Source organism: Ochotona curzoniae, unplaced genomic scaffold, assembly GCF_017591425.1.
Source record: "Ochotona curzoniae isolate NIBS_2020 unplaced genomic scaffold, NIBS_Ocur_1.0 scaffold_3890, whole genome shotgun sequence".
Classification (NCBI taxonomy): Eukaryota; Metazoa; Chordata; class Mammalia; order Lagomorpha; family Ochotonidae; genus Ochotona; species Ochotona curzoniae.
Genome location: NW_024467115.1, coordinates 26,717,188 through 26,740,565, shown reverse-complemented (window position 1 = coordinate 26,740,565; position 23,378 = coordinate 26,717,188). Strand labels below are relative to the sequence as shown.

Below are 23,378 nucleotides of genomic sequence, written 5' to 3'. Positions count from 1 at the left end.
GGGGGGGAGTACCCCTAGTAGCTCTGGCTGAGAAGACGCAGCAGCAGAGGCTGGCCTTGAGCAGGAAGAAAGAGGAGAAGCTAAGTTTGAGAGTTGTTGCCTAGGTAACACGCATCAGTGGTTTCTGATGAACTCCAGGTGTCCATGGAAGGAGTGGTGTTGAATCAACTCTGAAGGGCTGGATGTTTTATGATTTAATTGATGTATTTCCTCATCCACATAGAAAACCCCTTTATTTCCCTTACTCAGGTACCTAGGACACTTAACCCTCTTTGTGCTAAAGAGACATAATTGAAGAAAGGAAAATGTTACTCTCATCAGATATAACTTCTGGGTCAAAATATCTTGTAATTGAATTCACAATGGAGTTTCAGGATCTTTGGTACAAACAATAGCTTTGAAACCTAGCTAGGTTTAAACATCCAGAGCTGAGGTTGTAAAACACACCAGAGGCACACCCAGGGAGGGGACAGTGCAAGGGGGGTGGGGCAGGGCTCCTGGTTCTTAATAACCACAGTGAGCACTTACTATTTCTCTTGGTAACTTCTAGACACCCATTTTTATGTTAGCATCTTGGAAGATCAGGGAATGTGTAATAAACAGAATCACTGGTAGTTGTCTTTGTTGGAATTATCAACAATGGTACCTAACTATCAAAGGCGTTTTAGTTCAAGAAAATCAGATCTCATTTTAATAATCACACCATCTTACCTACTAGGATAGGGTGGCATGGAGTGAATGAACTTAGGGAAGTGAAGGCATAGAATTTGACTAGCTGGAGAGGTTACACTCGGGTGCATGAACTGTGTTCTTAGATGGGAGCACAGGATGCCCTCCTAGCGGATGTGCTTCTGCTGACTTAGAAATCTTAGAAAGTGGGTAGTGGATTTTAAAAAATGTATCTATTTTAATTTGAAACACACACACACACACACACACAGATGAAGAGAAGTCTTCCATCCACAGGTTTATTCTCCAAGTCTCCAAGTGCCCATAGAAGCCTAAAGCCAGGATTCAGGAACTCAGTTCACGTCTCCCATCTGGGTGGTAGGAGCCAATTTGAGCCACCTGTTGCTGCCTTCCAGAATATACATCAACAGGAAGTGTGAATCAGAAGCGGAATGAGGATTCTGATATAGGGTGCCACCATCCGAAGTAGATACCAGCACTGAACAGAACACCCTCATGTTTTCTTTGAGAAGGAGGATCTTGGGCGGAAGATGAAGAGGAGAACAAGAGAGACAGAAGTAGAAAATGTGAATCTTTCATCAACTACTTCACTTCCCAAATGTCTGTCAGTGGCCAGGCTGCAGCCGGAAATCAAGTAGAATTTCTCATGTGAGTGTCAGGAACCTGATGATTTGAGCTTCCCACAGTCCTGATTAGCCAGGAGCTGAAGATGGGACTCTAACCCAGCCACTCCAATTTGGGTATCTTAATCATGATGCTAAATGTCTGCTCCACTGATTTTTATTCCAATGTAATGTCTGAGGGAAAGAAATGTTAACAAAAGGCCATACAGGGCTGGCACCATGGCAGAGTAGAAGAGGCCTCTACCTGTGGTGTTGGCATCCCATATCACTATCAGTTTATGTTCAAGCTGCTCCACTTCTAACCAAGCCCGATATGGCCTAGGAGAGCACTGGAGGATGGCGTAGTCCTTGGGCTCCTGAAGCAGGCCCCTGGCTCCCGGCTTTGGATCGGCTCCGCTCTGGCTGAAGTGGCCACTTGAGGAGTCAGCCAGTGGAAGGAAGATCGCACTTCTTCATTCTGTGGCTCCTCCTCACAAATAAAAATAAAATAAATCTTTAAAAAAGGCTAAGTAACTATACATCTCTCTGCTCTAAGAACAGGAACAGACAAAGATCACAGCCTTGTCTCTCATTTACCTGCTAAACAAACAGCATCTTAGAGATGGTAAAAGAATAGGGAGACAACATTCTAACTTCAGATTTGTTTTTTAGTTTACAGACATTTTACATAGGACCTGTGAAAAATATTAACTATGCTGTAACTAAACACCAGAAGGTATTTACTCTCAACATCATAGAGGAAAAATGAACATTTATGACGTCCAATCTGTTTGTTTAATAAATAAAACGAATTATCAGGCACTGGAGTTTGGTTACAGTTCTATTTTCAAAGGCAATCACATAATAATTTTAATACGATCTTATATCTTGATGATAGTTGGCAATAAGTGCAGGTTGAATTGGCTCCCTGGAGCACAAAATAAAAATAAAATTCAGTTGGAACTGATGTTGCTTGTTAAATTTAGACACATTTGATATATTGACCTACATTAATTACTTTATTAAACACCATATATCTGTAATTTATATCCTGATTATAGCAGTAATAATTCTGTTTTTTCTGACCTTGATGTGAAACCCATTACTTGGCTTTTCGTATTCAAGTATATTTGAATCTCTGAGCTTAAGGGACTACTATTTTTACAATCACGAAATCTTGTGTGTTTGCCAATTCTGTATTGCTAAGGACTTTCAGAAGTTATTATATCCCTACATCTACCATGTGAGTAGGTAGGGCCAATATTTAGGCCATAGCTTTACAAATAGTAAAACTTAAGAAAACAGACACTGCAGGCTGAGTGACACGGAAAGGGATGCTTGCTTCATTGGTAAACTTAGAGACACAATGTTAGTCCTCAAGCACAACATGTGCTGGGGATTTGAAATCATGTCATATATGATACCATTTAGTAACAGATAATACATTTAATGCATTTAAGCAAAACACAAGGCAAAGTAATTTGCCCAGCATCTAACCAACCGGCATAGATTGAATTTTGGTCATTAGGAAAGTTTCCTACACACCAGCCATGATTAAGGTATGTAACAGATTTTTACACCTGATAAAATCTTTGTAGGCTGGATTCACTGTCTTGTGGGCTCTAGAAAAAATTCACAAAGACAATCCTAGATCTTTCATCTACTCCGTTTCAGAAACAGAGGTTAAATAGTAAAGAGAATATAAATTTGCAAGTGAATTAATACAAAATGCACCAAAAATCCAGAGTGATCTAGACTTCTACGTTCATGTAAACCTAGTGGCAGGTGTTATGAACACATCTGTGATAACCCACCAGATGGGGACCAGAAAGGAAAGAGCTTGGGCCCAACCCTGGGTCTCTTTCTCTGGCCCAGCAATTCAGCAGGTATTGGAGGAGGGGTGCTGGAGAAGGGAGGACAAAGGTCTTATACCTTAGGAGTGCTTTAGAAATTTCTGGAGATGTATCTTTTTTTCCAGTACATGCTCAGCATTTACATATTGAAATGAATTTTAAAATGACAAATTATTTTCATTCTAAGTCTCTGAATATAGTTCAGACACATTTGAATTTTAAAAGCTAAATGAACATGCAAGCATATTTAGCCTATAAAGAGTGTTATAGGACAGCAAAGGAAAATATTTTATATCCAAAATACCAATGTTGTAGAGAAAAACCCATTTTTAGGGCATCACTTTAGATCAAGATTCTCCAAGTATAGTTCACAGCACATCAGCATCAGGGATACCTGGGAACCTAAACTAAAAACAAAACAATACAAACTAAAAAACCCAACAACAATAACAAAAGCAAAACCCACTACAGGATTATTGCATCAGAAACTCTGGGCCTGGGGTTCAACGGCACTATTTTATCAAGCTGTCTCCAAGCTGCTCCCGTTTCAGCCTCTGCTTAGGCTGGTGCCATCTGTAGTCATGTGGAAGGTGACACATTCTGAAACACATTACACGCATGCAACGCTACGACACCTTGGGATCTCTGACCCTGAAGCCAAGCCACTGTCAGGAGGAGCACAGTGAAGCAGTTGTTAGCTTTGTATTCCATCACACTCCTGTGCTTGAATGCATCAGAATATCTCCCTCCACATGTGTCCTTTTGTATGGTAGACCATTTTTGTTTTATCTGAAGATTTTTGAGGCTACAAGGAATAGGGGTGTCATTTCTGTGCCATAAAAATTGCAAATTCACCTAATGTTTAGGGGGAGCCCCAAAAAACATAAGAAATCATGCATTTCCCCCACAAAAAGGCAAAGGTAGGTAGTTGCTTAAAATAATGAGTTGTTTTGGGGGATACACATAGAACTGAAATACAGGAATAGCGAAGTGGGGGAGATTTAGAAATAAAGTTATGAACTTACAAAGGGGTGGCCAGATTCAGCAAAGGAACACACATTTCCTAAGACCTTCACTCTGATCTTTCAATTTTCTTCCTTTGTTAATGGCAAAATATCCTGCGTTGTCCAAAGCTTTCTATTGTTTAAAGGTCTACTTCATTTTTATGTGGTTTGAAAATGGTTTTAGAATATAAGCCATGGAATTTTGTTTTATAAAATAGAATAAAATTAAATATCATGATTAAAATAAAGTTATAATATTACCAGTTTTTGAATAAACAGAATATTCATTATTTTTGTTAAAATGAGTAAAAATTTGAAAAATACAAAATTCTTTGTTGGGATCTTTTCTTTCAAAGAAGTTTTACTCTGCACAATACGCACTTGAAGACTTTGATTAGGGTGGTTAGGCAAAACACTTTTGTACAAAAACTAGAGATATGATAGAGCAAACACACATAACATAATGAGAAATTCAGACACTTCCTATAAACTCCTGCGAAGAATTACAATGAGCAGGTGAGACTCTCACGGCACACCCACTTAAGCTAGTAAGATATGTTTGCTCTGTATTTGTAAAACTTTAACAATTTTCTGGATACAAATGTTCAATTTGTAAAGTCTCACTATTTTCCCTTGTATTGTCTGGTAAGCACATCTTGTTAAAGTATCAAACACTAATGTGAAACTTGACTGCCACCATGTGGAGCAGGCGTGCGCCCAAGAAGAATATAAATACAAGCACATCAACGTCAAATCAACCTGCAACTTAATGAGAGAGCTATCAAATTCTTCATTCTAAAGTGCTTGGGAAACAATAGGGAAGAATAAGAATCCTTTGATCTTCTTTGAACTGCACTGTTCTGACTGCATAAATGAGATGTCCATTGTTGGTACAAGAGGTGGATACTGTTACCTATGATACCCAATAGCAAAATGCTAATTACGAATGCTACCCATAGGCTCTCCACATCAAAGAATCCTCCACGGAGAAGCAGCATCTGTGTCAGATCGGCATTTTTCAGATGCAACTCCGATCCCCAGGGGACAGGTGACATTGGTCCTCAAGAAGGAGGCACTGGGGTCTCGCTCCCAACCCCTTCCCTTCCAACTAACTCAGACCAGGGCAGGTGACCTTCACTGGAAATCCCAGTTAAGAACAATGTAATTGGTCTTGTTTGAATGACTTGATCAACTAGAGTTTTTTCCTATGAATATGTGAAAATACATTACTGGTTTTTTTAAGACTGACTTACGGCTGAGTTAATTCCACAGTTCAGAAGAAAATTAAAGGTAATTTTTAGAAGAAAGGGCTTGTCTAGTTTCAGGAGAAGATTATTTTATTTTGCCCAATCAGAGCCCTTCAGCATAAAGAGACATTCATATACATATATATGAACATTTCCAGAAACAGTAATTTATAATACATTTTTAAAATACCAGCTTAACGGTATTTATTTACAAAAATATTTCATCACCTAATTTTTAATCCTTCTGCTATGATGACAGTTTTTTTTTTTTGGTTGATTAAGTACAGGAATGCAAAATAACTACAAAGTATAACGCATTTCAGTGTTTGCAATAGTGTTTTCTCTTTTTTTAACGAAACAGTACACAGAGATCTTTTTTTTTTTTAAACCATATTTCAAATGCACATTCCAGCAAGTACCTTTGAGATAGTTACTGGGACTGAGCAAGATTTTTTTTTTTTAAAAAAGGGGTGCAGCAACTGAAAAAAAAACCCACATGTACAGTTTAAAGTATACACAAGCTTCAGCTAGATACCAAGCATGCTTGTCCCCCAAGTGGAAAATGTTAGAAAAATTAAATCTTGCTTTTCTTCATACTGCTTTTTGGTAACTCATTTACAATGAACCAACAGTGTAACTAGAAAGCAAAATGGTTTTTGGCTTTAACTACCACGGTTGAGCGGGAAGTAACACCTACATTGTAACAGTACTGTTGTTTATTTACACACACAAAAATAACAAAATTAAACCATGACTCATCCTTTCTGTACTGCTTTCCACTGATATGTTGAGTTTATTTTCAATTCCTTACATTGTGTTTAGTTGAACCACAGTTTAAGCAATACAAAACAAATAGCCAAAGTATAAAAATTCAATTCTCAAATTAATAGGATTCCATTACCATTAATCTACATCCATTAAATCCTGAGTCAAATGACCTACAGTAAATTAATACTGTCTATATCTCATACACTATAAAATTTTAATTTAACTATGAGCCTCGCTGTAAAACACTGGTAAAACTGACATTCTTGATTTTTTTTTTTCCTGATGTAATGAGAAAATAAGGAGAGCACTTACATATAGCCTTGAACTACGGAACTCAACTCAGAAATGAATGGCACCTCATAATGCAAGACTGAAGGGAATAACATTAAAACCTTGGTCACTGGGAAGTTATCACAATTATTTAATTCAGCCAAAATTTACCCTTTAATTTTTTTTCTTTTTGATTGTTACAACTGCTTTCTTTCCACAGAATCTTTAAAACAACTGAGGCAATAGTAAAATCATTAATATCCACAGGAAAAATAATCCCTATAGCACTTTATAAGAAGTTGATCAGAGTGATGAAAAGTGCAACTAACAAAATCTGTAAACAGTAGCTTCACATTCATACTCAAATTAAAAAAAAAATCAAATCTGTAGGCATAAATTTCAATCCAAGAGAAAAATACCCTAAAATGGAAAAAAAAAAAGGACATTTAAGTTATAGGAGTATTTTTTTCCAAAGTAAATACAGATTAAAAAGTCTAAGAATATTGATCAAGTATCAAACTGATAAGGAACAAATTCTATAAACTACAAAATAAAAACCTTCTTTGACAAAAATACATAAACTCTGTTTTCATTTTTTGGAAATTTATTTTTAAAAAAGGTAGAAGAAAATACCTGGAAAACTATTTTAAATATATATTATATATATATATATATATTTGTAGAGTAAAACAATAATTAAGGTAGGCATCCAACAGCAAGTTTGTAGTTATTGAAAATATCTTGCAATTACTGTTTGTGGGCATTTTCCTCCCAAATCAAATTTGAAAGTGATCAATAGAGGATCTTTTTCTTTATAACAATGGTAATGGTATCTTTCGTGTTAAGTGTGAATACTTTTAAATGGTGCTTAGTTTTTTGTAAAATTAACTGTATCTCGATATGAGATACCAATATTTCTTATTATAAGCATAAAACGTAACTTTTTGTATGGATAATATACATACTTTTTAAGTACTTTGACTTAAACTTCACAAGTTCACCATTTTTAAAACTAAAGAGCACACTTATAAAAATTTCATTTTAAAACTAAAAGCATATTTCTAGCAGTATGTATAAATATAAGATGCATGACCTTCAAACAAATCTGAAAGTGTTGCAATAATTTAAGATCAAGGACACTGAAACATACAGCAAATAATTTTACCACATTTTTTTTTAATCTTTGAAAACCATATAAACCCTACTAAAGGCTTTAAAACTGATTAATTTAAGGTGCAGCTAGCAGCAATATTCATTGATTTTGGTATGCTTTATACATACGTATCACTTTAAACTGAGCATTGCAGATTAAATGATAATAAAAAGATTTAATATCTAAAAAAGTACAGAAAATTCAAGTTTAAAGTTCAGTGCTCTTTTTTTTTTTGCAGAAATAAAATTCCAGAAGTTAAAGTGGAAAATAAATGTTAGCCACAAAAATCGTACCTTTGGATGTAACTTTTCTAATGTCCTAGGAGAGATGCCGTAAGTAAATGGGCATGGAATACAGAACCTACAACTCAGGGTAAAGGTGGAATTCTGCAGTGTCTGCTTCAGTTTTTTTTCTACCTTGGCCGTTTACTCCCTGTAACCCAGAAGTAGGTAACACTTTCAGACTTGTTTAAAATACTCACATACCTACTTGAAATAAATTCAGAAGTACCTAAAATCAAGAAATCCTAAGAAAAGAAATAGTTCTTTCTTTAAAGCACTGTCCTTAATTGAATTACAATACACTTATACATAATAACAGACAAGTAGCAGCACTTTTTTCACATCCACAAAAAAATTGAAGAAGCAACAGCTCGGTTGGATTTAGAATCATTTTTAGGAAACACTGTGCAATCGAAATGCAAATCAAGGGTGTTGAGATGCTCCCAAACTGAAAAACGGATGTAATGTACAGAAGCTAGCAGAATAAAAGTTTTCAAATAACAACTCTATGAGTTTTTCTAGTTCTAAAAGGTGAAATGAACTGGACACACAGGAAATCATGTTCTCCTGAGAAATTAATAGTAAATATTTCAGCGATATTAGAGTCAAGGACAAATGAGATGAGACAATGCTGAGAACAGAGAAAGCACATGAAAACCTTCCACTCTTCTGGCATTTTCTATTTTGACTTTTTTCTTGTCTAGTTTTCCTGAAACCTTGGTTTGCTGGTGACTATTATTTTTTTGCATTTAAAAAGGAAAAAAATAGAGATGTTATCTCTCAAATGACAATAAATTCCCTGGGTTAGCTCTTTTTCTGCAGACTGTCTCTTACCTACGGATTCAGTCAAGTACAACTCTGAAAAGCTAATTTCCTGAACTCAAAAATTACTTTATGATTCCTACTTCTACACCAACATCTCAGAGAAACGTAACTACCTTTGTGTTTGAAAATAATTACAAGATTGGTTCTTTTTATATACAACAGGAAAGAGGACAGTAAAAATGAATCTGATGTACAAACAACACAAAATAACAAGGTAAATTAAGTAACTGCAGCTAGCAGGACATTCCACAGAAGTAGGAAATCAACCCGCACTTGTTACTCAATGTTTCTCAACTCAAATCTATAACTGTTGATGACATCCACAAGACTGTACCTTTAAAAAAGGACCAAAGACTTCCTGTGACCTATCATGTAACAATCTGTAAACTGCTGAATACTCAACGGACAGCTGACATCAACAAAACAGAAATATTTTACTCGTTATTTTTACAAATTCAAAACATTCAAAAATGATTACATTTTAAAAATATTCCTTTCAGATTGATCAATTATCTTTATCAAATATATCCAGTACCTTCCCAACGCTGTCCAAAGTTAGCTTTGATGTAAACTTTTGTATCCAATAGTGAACATTATCAAATGTAAAGCAAAGCTTTGTTAATGAGTGAGGAGGAGGAAAAGGTGCGTAAGAGTGCGTGAAAAAGGTTAAGACGCTCTGCGTATGCTTTTGATGATTATCTGGAATACAGAAACAACACTGATGTTTGCTATCAACTTGTGCTCTGCATCTAGCTTAATGAAAAAAAAAAGATTTTAAACATTTTAAAATAGATGACAGCATTTAGATTTCATTAACAATACTTTTAACACTTTTATTTTTCTCTTTTTTTTTACAATCAATAATAATCTCAAAATTAGCTTGCATTATGAATTGCTTATGGACCTACTAAGTGGTTTCTTTCCTGTCTATTCTAGGAGCCAATCATTGTCCATTGCTGGTTTCAATTTTACATTACACCCCAGCACAGAAATAATTCAATTATGAAAGTGTACATATTTTCCTTTTCTGCTGGCTTTGTAAAACCTTGAAAGGATATGTACAGACTTGTATTTCTACAGAAAATAATTTGTAGATCATTAGACTAGTCTCTTCTATGTTGTTGACAATAGATGCTTATAATTTTCCATGCGACGGCATGTGCACTAAGATTTAATTGGTTCATCACCTGAGTGTATTAGAACTGTTAGCAAATAAAGGATATTTTAAACAGGGAGCTAAGCATTTCACTGAGATAAAGAAACAATTTTTTAAAGCAATTTTAATTAAATAATGCAAAGGGTACATCTGGATAAACATTTTATAAAATTCAAGCAAAATTAAAAACTTAGCCAATTTCAACATTTTTATAAATTTAACCAGTAACTATTTTGAATTAATGAGAACAAGGACAAGGGACACTGAAGGATTTTCCTCACCACAATGGAGGGTTTTCTCACTTTCCACACTGCATAGCCACTACATGGAAACTTCCAGAATGATGAGCAATTCAGTCATGCTCTACACTTTTCTTTTCAATGAAAAGTGATGTATCACCTTGTTTTGCTTTTGACAAAATATGAACTAAACACAAGTATATATCAACGAGAATCCAGGAGAGGCCATACACAAGTCACATATGTGTGTGTTTATTAGTTAAAGCCCACCGTTCAGCTTCTCTGACTAGAGATATGATAACAATTTATTTCTTTTTCACTAATGATACTGATGGCCAGTTAGTTTAAGGGAGGGAAAGTCCAGGGCAGTTGTTGATAATCCAGTCAAGGATATACACACAACTCTTACAGCCTCAGGACGTGCCACTTACGGCCTTTCCCTCAAACAGTTCCAACACTGATGCCAGATACAATGGCACGACATCTTTTGGCATATGAAAGTGTGGCACAGGAATGATCGAGGAATAGTCCCTGCCATGTCTCCTGCGTGTCAGCTCCTGTGGGACACACACTGTGCACTCCAGTCCGAGGGTGTGAACCTCCCTCAGTTCAAGCCACGTGACTGAGGTAAACCAGTACATGATTGTGCTAGGAAAGAACAGTGTTCAGTGACCAGCTTCCCTACAGAAATCGATGGAGTAAAAAAAGCAAAACATTTTTCTTCTGGCCGATGTCGAACCTATTGGAGTCTGGCTGTCAGAACTGGTACCACTTCTTATCTTTGTATTTCAACATCATCTAAAGGAAAAGAAAAAAAAAAGGAAACATAACATAGTTTTTAACAGTCAAAACAACTTTTAAAATTGGTTTATTTATCCTTATAAAACACATTTCATTCTGAAATATTATCTATACTATCATAATGTTAACTTTGCATTAATTTAAGAAAATTGGAAGAAAAAAACTGTTTCATTTGGAGGAAAAAAATACCATGCGATTAAGAAGCTACTTAGAAAATTCTCAACATTCTGAGACTATGACACAATTCACTGAACTAATTAGCTAATAGCCTACAAAGAAGATAATGTTCAGTTACCTTATTGGAACTAAAAAGAACACTTAAGAAACTGGAGAATGAGCAATTGGAAATTCTACTGCCATCTCCAATGCACAGAGACTCTGGTCGTAGCAGGGAATGTGTCATAATCTCCCCTACTTCTTTTTCCTACAACTAATCTGCAGTTAGACATTATTTCTCTCCCCACTGTAAAGGTGAAGGAGCTTAGGCCTGGAGGGGTTATTCAAAAGGACGATGCTACAGTTGAGACTGGAGCCCACATAGTCTGATTCAGGAAACCATGACTGCATCCACTTCAATGTCTCTGGTAAACTCTCAAAGATGACTCAAGAACACTTGGTTTAAAAAAAATAAAAGAGTTATCAGTGCAAGACTGAGCTCTTTGCTAACTATTCATAGTCTAACTATTCAGTCCAAAATGGACTAAAATGCCTAATGTTTCAGGTATTGTTATTGCACAGATGCAAGATTATGACAACAAGAATTTTGACCTACCCTGAAGGCCCCTAGCAGCTACATACACAAGGTTTTTCTGAATCGGGACAGTAACTCCAGAACAAGTTGCTTCTTTCACGCATTCCATGTTTCTGATTTATTGAGCAAAGAGATGACTTTTATTTGAAAATGTAAAGGGGAGCTAATATATATTGGGCATAAAACAATTTTGATACTTCTTCAGACAAGGAACTCAAGTTAACCAAATGTTAGCAACTAAATGTGAAAAGTAGAGTAAAACATACAGGAGCAGCACCCCTGGGCATCAAAATTAAACCTTGTGTTTCACCCACAGGCTTTTCAACGCTGGTGTGAAGGAGCACTTCGCCCTGTCACACACCGGCATTTGTGTGAAGGCCACACCGGGATCCTGCCTGCACAGCACCTCCTTGTGCGTCCCACCATGACTTCCGAGGTTTATCATGACGCACTCCCTGCACTAGGCCACTTGCCACCATTCCATATGAACTGGACGGCCACACAGATTTGGTACTATTTGTCAGGATAAAACCTTGGTCAATTTTAGCTATGTATCCCTATCTGGCCATTTCTTTCTTTCAGAAAAGGCGTTAGTAGACTGAGTTGTGTTGGAAAATCAGCATGATCACGATATTCCCTAAGAAACGGCTGCAAAACTGCTGATTCTGCTAACCAAGGACAAGTCTTCTGAAAAAATCTAGAAGCTTCAGTAACAGAGCAAACACTACTGAGATGTGTTCTTGTAATGGTTCCCTCTAGTGGCTAAAATCAGGAATTTACACTTGTGCAAGGATATGTAAAAATTCATGTGTCTACAAATGTTAACAATTCTACAAAAACAATCATTCCCATTTCCTTGCCACAGGATTTCCGCTGTTGGTTGAATACATGCTGGACATACCTCATGAGCATGTTTAGAAAATGAATCTGCACTGGACAACATGGCCGCAGTTCTTTCTTCTAAGTCACCAAGCTTCTGTCCTCTCTCGTCTAGTGCCAACCTGGCTCGTGCCAACTCCCCGACGACTCCAGACGCAGCCCCTTTCACACCTTCAATTCCTCCAGGGCCAGGGATGTGCTGGGCCAGACTCCTGGATGCCTTCCCTGAGGACGACTCTCCAACTGAATGGATTTTAAAAATATCAATACATGGTGGCATTAGAAAACAATGTTTATGTTAATCAAACTGCAACTGAATCATCTATATATTTCACTTTATAATACACGTTTTTCTTTTATTACAATGATTTTAATGACTTCCAATATTTTAACAGGCCCATAATGTACATGAGTAACTATCCTATATACTAGTTTATACAGCAACACTTGTGCCAAAAGGTGTGGCAATTATTTATTGCACGCTGATATCAATGGCAAAAGTTTTTCCTAAGTGTACAAAATGCAAATTAATTTGAGATATTTAACTGAATACAGAAATTTTATTTACTTCTTATTTCTTACTTTAAAAAACACTCTCCTTGGCTGAGAAGAAAAGTGAAGATGTCAGCATTCTGTTTAGTTTCTACATCTGGTGGACAGGCTGTATACCTTGCTTTCCCTCCTTTTCACATTGACACCAAACATAAAGAACAAATTTCCCCTTTAACAGATCATAAAGGTGAACTGTTTGAGGTCAGCATGAAATTTTTTTGTTCCTGATAATGTTTACTTGTCTCTGTTTCTTGATCTGTTTCACTGGAGTATTATCAGTTTCGTTACCTTTTTACTTTCTTTTTAAAATTAATAATCCTAATTTTTCATTTTTAACTTCAGAGACAGAGAGACATATTGACAGGGACAGAGAGAGAGCGACTAAGTGGCGGTTCCCTTCCCAGATGTCAGAACTTGCTGGATGAGGGTCTTAGGGTGGAATTGATGCCAAGTCTACCAAGCTGAGTCTTGTGCTGTCACTGCTGGCCTCCCAGGTCCGCAATAACAGGACGCGGGGCTGAGGACTGAATCCAGGCACAGCTATGTGGGACAGAGGCACCTAAACTGTTAGGTTACATGTTTGCTGCTACCAGCATTTTTTGTTGCTGTTTTGTTTGTTTTGTTTTAAAATAACTTTTAACATCACAAAAAATAAGAGTATGACATGGGCCTGCACTGTAGCACAGTGGGTAAAGCTGCTGTTTCCAGTGCCTAAATCCCATATGGGTACTGGTTTGAGGCCTTGTTTTTCCTCTTCCCATCCAGCTCTCTGCTAGGAACGCAGCATAGGAATGTTTCAGTCTCTTCATTCACATAGGAGACCCGGAAGAAACTCCTAGCTCTTAGTTTTGACCTAGTCCAGCCCTGGTTGGAAAGTTAAACAGCAGATGGGAACACCTCTCTCCCTGTCTTTCCCTTCTGAGTTAATTGTGACTTTGAAATAAATACACCAATATTCTGGAAACATAAAAACTTTGAAAGAGTACAAATGGTTCCCACATACCCCAGACTCAGACTCCTCTAATGTTTCATCAGAGCATCTTTTTGCCTCAATCACTGAATCACACTAACCTTCCCCTCTTATTAACATATTCTTTTGGTACATTTAAGTCACAATTAATAAACCACATCCAACTGGGCTAATATTTTTTTAAAATCCTAACTTCCTCTCTCTTTCAATGTTCACAGCCTCTAGTAATCAACATTCTATGTTCAGAATGAGATTTTTGTTAATGTTTGTTTATTCTTTGAATTTCTACATACGAGAGAAAAAACGCAGTGTTTTTCTTTCTGCGTTTGGCTTATTTTTCTTAACTTGATGTCCTGGGACCAGTGTGATGGCTCAACTGGCTAATACTCCACCTACAAATGCCAGCACCAAATATGGGAACCGGTTTGTGTTCCGGCTACTCTACTTCTGATCCAGCTCCTTGCTTATGGTTTAGGAAAGCAGTGGAGAAGGGCCAAAGGCTTGGGACCCTGTCCCTGCAAGGGAGCCTTGGAACAAGCTCCTTGTTCCTGCATTTAGATTCACTCAGCTCCGGCCATTGCAGCCACTTGGGGGAGTGAACCAGAATTTGGAAGATATTTTTCTTTCTGTCTCTCCTTCTCTCTGCAAATCTGCCCTCCCAATGAAAAATAAATAAATCTTAAAAAAAAAAAAACATGATGCCTATAGTTTTATCCATTTGGCTGCAAATAGGATTCCATTCTTTGTTACTGAATGACATTGTACTGTGTGCCTCTATCTCATACTTTCCTTATCTATTCATTTGATGATGCATATGTTTGTTGACTGCTAATCTTGGGTTTGTGAGCAGTGCTGAAATAAACATGGTAGGCCACACATCTCCTTAATACACAGTATTATATAATGTTACATACGGTAGTATATGACATCATATATGGTATTAGAATGATATCAGCATCTAATAGTATATGTCTTTTGGGTATATATCCAGTAGTCAGATTGCTGGCTCATATGAGAGTTCTATTACTAAAAATCTCCTGTCTATTTTATTGACTGCTAATTTACATTCCCATGTGCTTTCCCCTCTCTCCACATGCTCCTCAGCTGTTATAACTGTCTTTTTTACAAGAGTCATTCTAGTAGGGTTGAGTTGATATATCAATGTCATTTTCATGTGTGAAAGGCTGGGGAAACCAAGCACTTTTAATAAATTTTTAGGGGGGGCATTGTATTAATTTGGGGGACTTTTTGTTCTTAAGTAGATTGTGTTTTTTGTTTTTTTTAAGTTTATGATAGACACATTAAGAGTTATCCATCCTTAATCCTTTAATCCTTTGATTAGTAGTTTGCAAACATGTTCTCCCATTCTATTGATGTTCCTCACTGTATCAATGGCTACCTTTGCAGAGCAAAAACTTTTGAGTTTCACATAATTCCTTTTGTCTAGTTTTGATTTGGGCATATTTTTTACTTCTTTCTTTTTTCCTTGAGAATATAAGTCTATTTTAGAGTTAGAAGTTGCAGAGGAAGAGGAGGAGAGGGAGGGAGGAAGATACTGGTTTTGAGTGGCTAGTTCACTTCTCCAGTGGCTCAGAGGGTTAGGGCTGGGCCAGATCAAAGAGAATTCCATCCAGTTCCCCCAAATGTGTGGGAGAAGATCAAGTATTTGAACGTTCAGACACTGTTTTCTCAAGCCTGTTAGCAGGAAGCTGGATGGGAAGCCGAGCAGCAGGGATTCCAGCTGGCACTCTGATATCGGGAATGTCCATGTCACGAGTAGCAACTTACCTCTGGGACATCTCCAGGAAACCGTCGCCTTTGATAGAGCCTTAAAACGCTTAACATTTTATTCTAGGAATTTCATGTTTTTTTTTTTTTTAAATCTATCTTCAGTATTTCTCTATGTATGTTTTTGGTTCCCTTGTCAAAACTCAGTTGCCTACATGCATGTAGATGAACTTCTGGACTTTTTATTCTGTTTTAATGATCGACGTCTTGAATTTTACATCAGTACTCTGCTGTTTGAATTACTTGTAGTATGCTTTGACATTAGCTATCGCCATTCCTTCAGCTTGATGTATTTTTTTTTTTCCTTCTCAGGATTGCTTGGTCATTTTAGGACATTCATGGATCCATATCAACTTTTTTCTAATTCTGTTAAGAATACCAAAGGTATTTTGATACTTTGCAGTGAATTTTCGGATTACTTTAGGTAGTAGAAACATTTTAATGATACTTATTCTTCCAATCTATTAGCAAGGGATACCTTTACATTTTCTGTGTCCATCAGTTTTATGTTTTCACCGTGCTAGCCTTACACTTCCTTTTTAAAGCTTATTTTTATTGGAGACACAGATTTACAGAGAGAAGGAGAGACAGAGAGAAAGATCTTTGGATCACTGGTTCACTCTCAAGTGGCCGAAATGGCCAGAGCTGAGCCTATCCAAAGCCAGGAGCCAGGAGCAGGGTCCCAAACACTTGGCTCAGCCTCTGCTGTTTTGCCAGCAGAGGAAGGGAAGTTGAGCAGCCGGGATAGGAACTGGTGCCCAGACAGCATCCCAGTCTGTGCAAGCTGAGGATTCAGCCCCTGAGCCATTGAGCCAGGCCCAAAGGTATGTTACTTCTGTACATCATTCATTGAGTTCATTTTTTTAATCATGGAGGGAGGATGAATCATATTGAATGCTTTCAAGGAATCTACTGAAAAGCAGCAGAGGCTGAGCCAAGTCCTTGGGACCCTGCACTTTAGACACAGATTGACAGTTTTGAATTCTTTCATATAGGGTTATTGAAAATTGCATTGGTTTTAAATGTAAGTATTTGAAGTTTTAATTTTTATTGATTATAAGTTCATCAGTTGACATGACTTAATTGTAACTCTTTGAAAATGATTTTTAACAAGTGTTCTTCTATATAGTTTAGCAAAAACTAATCTTTACCTTAAGTTTAAGTTGACATAGGAAATTAAAATTAATTGTAAAATATATATAACATGTATATGTCAATTTCCTAATTTTTTCTGCCTTAAGAATGGAACATTAATTGTAAGCATAATTACTTTTTTCTCTGAAATATTCAGTATGTATCTCTAACTTCTCCACAAATAGAGCACATAGTGTTTTCTATACCTTCTGCACACTTACTCATTAATTTTTATAATATAATTTCAAATACTTTGTAATCACAGGTCTAACGCACCATTAACCATAATGTTCAAAGAGTGAAAAAGCACAACCCACTTCACCCTCACTGCAGGACTCTTTGGTCCTTACACACAGGGAGCTAGTGCAGGGTCTACAGGCTTACAAGGTCTGGGAGCGATCTTTGTAGCTCTGGTACACTGTAAACAGCCTAGCCACTTTCTCCAGATCAACAAAGTGCTCCAGGGTAAAGGTGGCCTCAAGTTGCCTGGATCACCATTCCCGACACTGATCCTTCCCCAGGGATATTGTCATTCCTGAACATTTTTTAGGTAGCTACTAAATTTTTCATGTCAGTAAGAGTTGTAAAAACGTATTTTTTGAATCCTGAATGACCTCATCTTTTTTTTTCAGTGATAATGTCATTCCAAGTTTTTTGTTTCTATTGATTTGAAGAACAACCTTCATTTTTCAAACCACATTAAAACTATGGGCCTATCATCTGGTTAAGGTTTTTGAAAATCAAGGTGCACTGAATTTTACTTACTGCTATACAATATCACACTTACTAATTAGTAAATGAACTACAAAATGGAAATTTTAAATATTTTATCAAAATGAAAAAAGATCAAAGGACACTCACTAATTCATTCATTCAATGCAGGAGACAAAGCCTGCTAATTACATGGATGGGAATAAATGAACATAATTGGATATTTTACATAATTTCTTAGTGAATGAGAATAGTTTGGAAGGATTTGTTAAGATAGATCAAATATACGTAAAAAAAATTTAAAGCTAAAGTCATTATCTTAATACAAAAAAAAAATAAAACTGAAATAATGAACTCAGATAATGAAAACAAAGAAAATGCTTTCTAAATTATTTATATAAAATTGTGAATATTCTTTAATCATCTTTAATCATCTGAAGCTATTGATTTCAGTTTCCTACATAAAGTATATCCTTGATTTGGGATAGAAGAACAGATATACTAGTTTTATATATTTTAATAAAACATTACAAATGATATTAACAGAAGTGAAATGAATATAATTTACATGTGATGAAAGAAGCATGGCTTGAATGTTTGTTTTAAATATCATCCAAATTAAACATCTCAACTTACATAGTTCTTCTCTATCAAGAGACTGTGCACCACCTCCAAACAAGCCTTTGAAGAACCCCCTGTTGGGCGCTTCAGGAGTCTCTACGGGAGTGAAGAGTTCCCCCAACATTTCCTTTAAAACCAAAACAAATTGTAATTGTTAGAATTTCAGGGAAGCTATACTATAATCTATAAACTGTCTTAAGCTTACAACATGACCTACTGAGGCTGACAAAGACTAACAGGATTAGAATCAGTACATACTGACTCACTAAAGCTTCTCAGAGTCAACGCAGTAAGACTGATTCGCTGCCAACTACATTTCTCACATCACTTTCTTTTTTCAAGATTTATTTATTTTTATTACAAAGTCAGATATACAGAGAGAAGAGATAGAAAGGAAGATCTTCTGTCTGATGATTCACTTTCCAAGTGAGCGCAACGGCTGATGCTATGCCGATCCGGAGCCAGGAGCCAGTAACTTCCTCCAGGTCTCCCACATGGGTGCAGGATCCCAAAGCATTGGGCCGCCCTTGACTGCTTTCCCAGGCCACAAAGCAGGGAGCTGGATGGGAAGTGGAGCTGCTGGGATCAGAACCAGCACCCATATGGGATCCCGGCACGTTCAAGGCGAGGACTTTAGCCGCTAGGCCACAGCGCCGGGTCCTCCTACATCACCTTCTTTTCATTCATGCCAATGTAGTGTTTCTGCTGAGACTATAAGCAGATTTGAGTGTGATTCTCACACCCCTCTTCTCAAGAACTGACAACCGAATATGAGGTCTTTTTACATTAGAAACAGCATGTTCCAAGAGCAAGTCTAAATGTGCAGTGTAATGTTGATCCCTATGGCATTACAAACTAGCTGAAACACAAAGTTAGTATTTTAGGTATATTAATTTGCCTTCACTATTCTACCAGATAATGCCCTGCTTCCCCAGTACCATCTTGAAGTTTCAACAGCTTCTGACATGTGTAAGTGGTCTAGTGGCGGAGGTAGCCTTCTCAAGAGCACAGACCCAGCAATCATTTTCTGAGACGCTCAATGAAGTTTGCTTACTGTCTTTCTGGAGGACCAAATGACTGTAACATCCCTTTATTCAGAGAGTGTTATGAAAAGCACAGGGTGCTTTAGAAGAAAAACACCTGTGAAGGTCACTAGAGTTCTTCTCTACTACAACATACCTGCTCACTCCTGTCGGTTATAAATATAATTTCCTAAGAATTTCTGTGTGAATAATTGGGCATCTTCTTGATAATCATGTTTTGTCTGCTGATGTTTTGTTTCCTAATTTAAAAGATCTTTAAAGAGCATATATGTTCCTTAAATAATATAAAGAAGACTTACGGACATAGTTAAATTAGCAGCACCCTGCTATTTTCAGATGGACTAACCAGGCAGTATCACTCACAAGTGTCTTGAACTTGATGGAGCATGTGTTGAGAAATAATGCTGATGCTTTCTATGTTTGAATTTCCTTTTTTTTGGTGTCCTTTTGTGCTTGTCTGGTTTTACACTTGAATATCTTATTTGTCTTTTATGTGAGCTAATAAGCTTACATGGAAAAATACAGCATGAGTTTCCCACATGCATCAGTAACTACCATTTTAACTTCCTTTACAGCACATTGAATAATCGCTGATTTTGGTAATTTTGACTGAAAAACCCTATTGTAAGATTTGTTTATTCATCTGAAAAAAGCCCCTTGGAGATAAGCAAAGCAATAATTTCATATCAAATGCATACTACCCTAAGCTTAAGAGTCTTATTACTATGTTTTTGTTTTTACAGTAAGATATGGGTTTTATTCATAAATTTTGCACTTGAAGTGCCTCTTATAAATCATATATCCTTAATCTATTTTTAAACAGCTTTACTGAAATAACTGATACACAAAGCTACGTATATTTAAAGAACAGATTTTGGTAAGTTTTGACATATGTTTATACTCAGAAAACCATCATCACATTCAAGATTGTGAAGTCAGGCATCACCTCCAAGCCTCACTTTGTTCTGTTTCGTAGAAGACTTCACTTCCTATTTCCAAGTAACAGTGGATTAGCTTAATTTTCACCATAGGTTAAATTGCATTTTGAATTTTACTTAACTGCAAAATTTGTAAAAGTTGAAAAGCACTTTCAGTTTGAAGATGAAGCCAAAATATTAATATCAAATACAAAGGCAAGTATATATTTCACTCAAATACTTAAAAAAATTCACCATTCTGTATTTCATGGATTTAGTCACTGTCTTAAGAAAGGTTAAAAAAAATATTCAGGGTCTGGGCCTGGCATGATAGTCTAGTGACTGAATCCTCGTCTTGCAAGCACAAGGATCCCATGTAGAAGCCAGTTTGTGTCCTGGCTGCTCCATTTCCCATTCAGCTCCCTGCTTGTGACCTGGGAAAACAGCAGAAAACGGCCCAAAGCTTTGGGACCCTGCACCCACATAGGAGGCCCAGAAGAAGCTCCTGACTTTTGGGTTCGGATTGGTTCAGCTTTGGCCATCGAGGCCACTTGGGGAGTGAATCAGCAGATCGAAGATCTTTCTCTCTGCCCTTCTCTCTGTCAAATCCGCCTTTCAATAAAAATAGTAGATCTTAACAAAAAAAAAAAAAACATTAAGGGCTAGCACTGTGGTACAGAGCACGGCTGGCACCTGTGATGCCTACATCCTATATGATGCTGCTTCCTGTCTTGTCTGATTCACTTCCTATGCGACTCCCTCATAATGGCCTGGGAAAAGCAGCAGAAGACTGTTCTAGAACTTGGACCACTACCACCCTCGGGGAACATGTGGCAGAAACTTGTGGCTCCTGACATCAGCATGGACCAGCCTCAGCCACTGCAGCCATTTGGGGAGTGAAGTGGCAGACAGAAGACCTGTCTCTCTGTCTCTCCCATTTCTCTGTAGCTTTAATTTCCAAATATGTAAACAGTTTAAAAATATTCAGAGGAAAATTACCAAATATTACTTTTTTCTTATGTGCAAAACATTGGGTTAAAAGGGGCTAGCTGAAAATGTTATCATAGAATCTAAACTAAAATGAATACAATTGTTTCACATTATTTTTATTTCTTTAAAAAAAACTTGTGTGTGGATTTGTTGCCTATGTATGTAACAGACATCCATTGTGTGGAGAGTAGGTTGCATACATGTTACATAAAACACCTCGTATCCCAAATTCCTTTGCTATCACTGAGGAGCAGGGATGGATCCGTGAGATGACTAAGACACTTAGCCGACAGGAGTCTCAGAGCATGCACTCTGAGAGTCTAATGAAAAGGCTTTGAACGATCCCACTTAGGCTGCTCGGTACACTCCTGTAAGAGGGAGTGACTAGCAGAAGGGTCCTGAGAGAATACTTCATCTCTGAATAGACTGTGATATTTTTGTTATTTACCTGAAGGTTTTCACAGGTCTCCTGACTATAAGTCAGTCTCTGAATTTCTGTAGGTGAAACAAGATACAACGCTTGTCCGTTGTTGGTGAAGCAGAACGTTCTGGCTATCCGCATGTTGGTAAGAGGCAAGTAGTACACATCCAACAGTGGCCTTAAACTTGGCAAACTTGAGGCAAAAAAAAAAAAGACCTGTCAATACTAAAGAGTGTCATGGTAGTTTCCAGTACTAAATAAAGTATTACAGAAAGTAAAAATCGCAACGATCGTAAAGTCTTAATAAACTGAATCAATGTCTGTGTATAGGAATGGTGATAAAAAAAATCTTTCCGAAATCCATTACGTTACGTTAATTTATTATTAACTAAATATAAACAAATTCTCAGTATCTAAGAATGTAAGCAATGAAACCCAACAGCATTTCTTTTAAGCCAAACATAATGCTACAATGTGATCTGAGGAGCAGACGCTGTGCCTGTGTTTTCACTCTTACCTAAATGCCATAATGTGTCCATTGGCACAGAAACATGCCAGGCAGATGCTGTTGCTCAATGCTACAATATCTCCACGAAGCACGAATGAGGTTTCTGTTATGTTTTGCTTGTAAGCACAGTTCTGGGTTGGCAGTGAGATGACTTTCGCTTGCTTCTCAGAGCATATCACTGCATACTGGTTTTCACTAATTTCCTGAGAGGAAGAAGGTGATACTGAGACAGGCCGCCTTTTTTTCAATTTCTCCTTTTCATCCTTTTCTTCAGGAACATTGTGTTCTTTCCAGGGTTCATATGCAGGTGGCATTAAGCAACCAGTTGTATCCAAAAATGCCATTCTCAAAATTGCACCTTTTAGTCTCAATATAGTACCTAAAATATATAAGTTTAGTAAATATCTGAAATATGTTCATGTACAATATGCTTATTCCTACTCTGATCCATAGTAGATGTGCTGAACGTATGTCAAACTGAAATTTTCAACTGACCCACTCATTGATACAATTCAAATTTCAAGCCTGACTTTCACGAGTCTGGAAAAAGGTGGCAATATTACATGTCCCAAATGGATAACTCCGCCAATAATTCACAATTTAATTCAGCATGACAAATTATGTAATCAAACACCTCAACTGCAACTGGTATGCTGGGGTATCTGAAACTAAGTGTTTTGTCACACTCAGTGAACTACCACAGTACGACGAGCAAATGGCATGCAGCCTGGAGAGCGGAGCCGTCCAAGGGGGAGCCAAAGCCAGCGGGGAAACTGTTCTGGAAATGTGACTTGTCTAAGCTATGGTGGACCACTGCGCTCTGAGAGTTAAACACACACCAGATTGGATGATTCTGTTAGTAAAATGTCTTGATAACCTAAAAGTAATGATTGTGTGGTGAAATGACAGCATTTTGGGATATACTTGGCTAAGCAGAATATGCTACACATTCAGCATCATTGTCTAAAATATAAAGACAAAGAAGTTGCTTCAATTCTTTCCAAGTTTTAAAATATCTGTATTTACAATCCTTGAGGATGTCCATGTCAACACAACAAATTTCCTCATTCTTCATTAATACACCTCACACACGCGGCTTGCTGGCCAGTTTATGGAGTACTTTTAGTGTGCTTGCATTTTGAGTGTAATTTACCATAGACAGTGCAGTGGGGCTGGGGTAGATCGAGAATTTTGTACCTGGGGA

General features: G+C 37.1%; 1 protein-coding gene across 7 annotated transcripts in view; it reads right to left on the bottom strand.

The window, feature by feature from the left end:
• Positions 1–5,624: 5,624 nt before the first annotated feature.
• STXBP5 (syntaxin binding protein 5) overlaps positions 5,625–23,378 on the bottom strand; it is a 171,959-nt gene continuing 154,205 nt past the window's right edge. For all 7 annotated transcript variants that reach the window (XM_040965605.1, XM_040965608.1, XM_040965609.1 and 4 more), the window contains 5 exons: positions 22,184–22,553; positions 21,694–21,859; positions 18,311–18,422; positions 12,542–12,762; positions 5,625–10,886 (listed from right to left, as the gene is read on the bottom strand). In XM_040965605.1, coding sequence (XP_040821539.1) covers positions 10,845–10,886; positions 12,542–12,762; positions 18,311–18,422; positions 21,694–21,859; positions 22,184–22,553 — 911 coding nt within the window. In that variant the 3' untranslated portion in view covers positions 5,625–10,844. The remainder of the gene's footprint in view (positions 10,887–12,541; positions 12,763–18,310; positions 18,423–21,693; positions 21,860–22,183; positions 22,554–23,378) is intronic.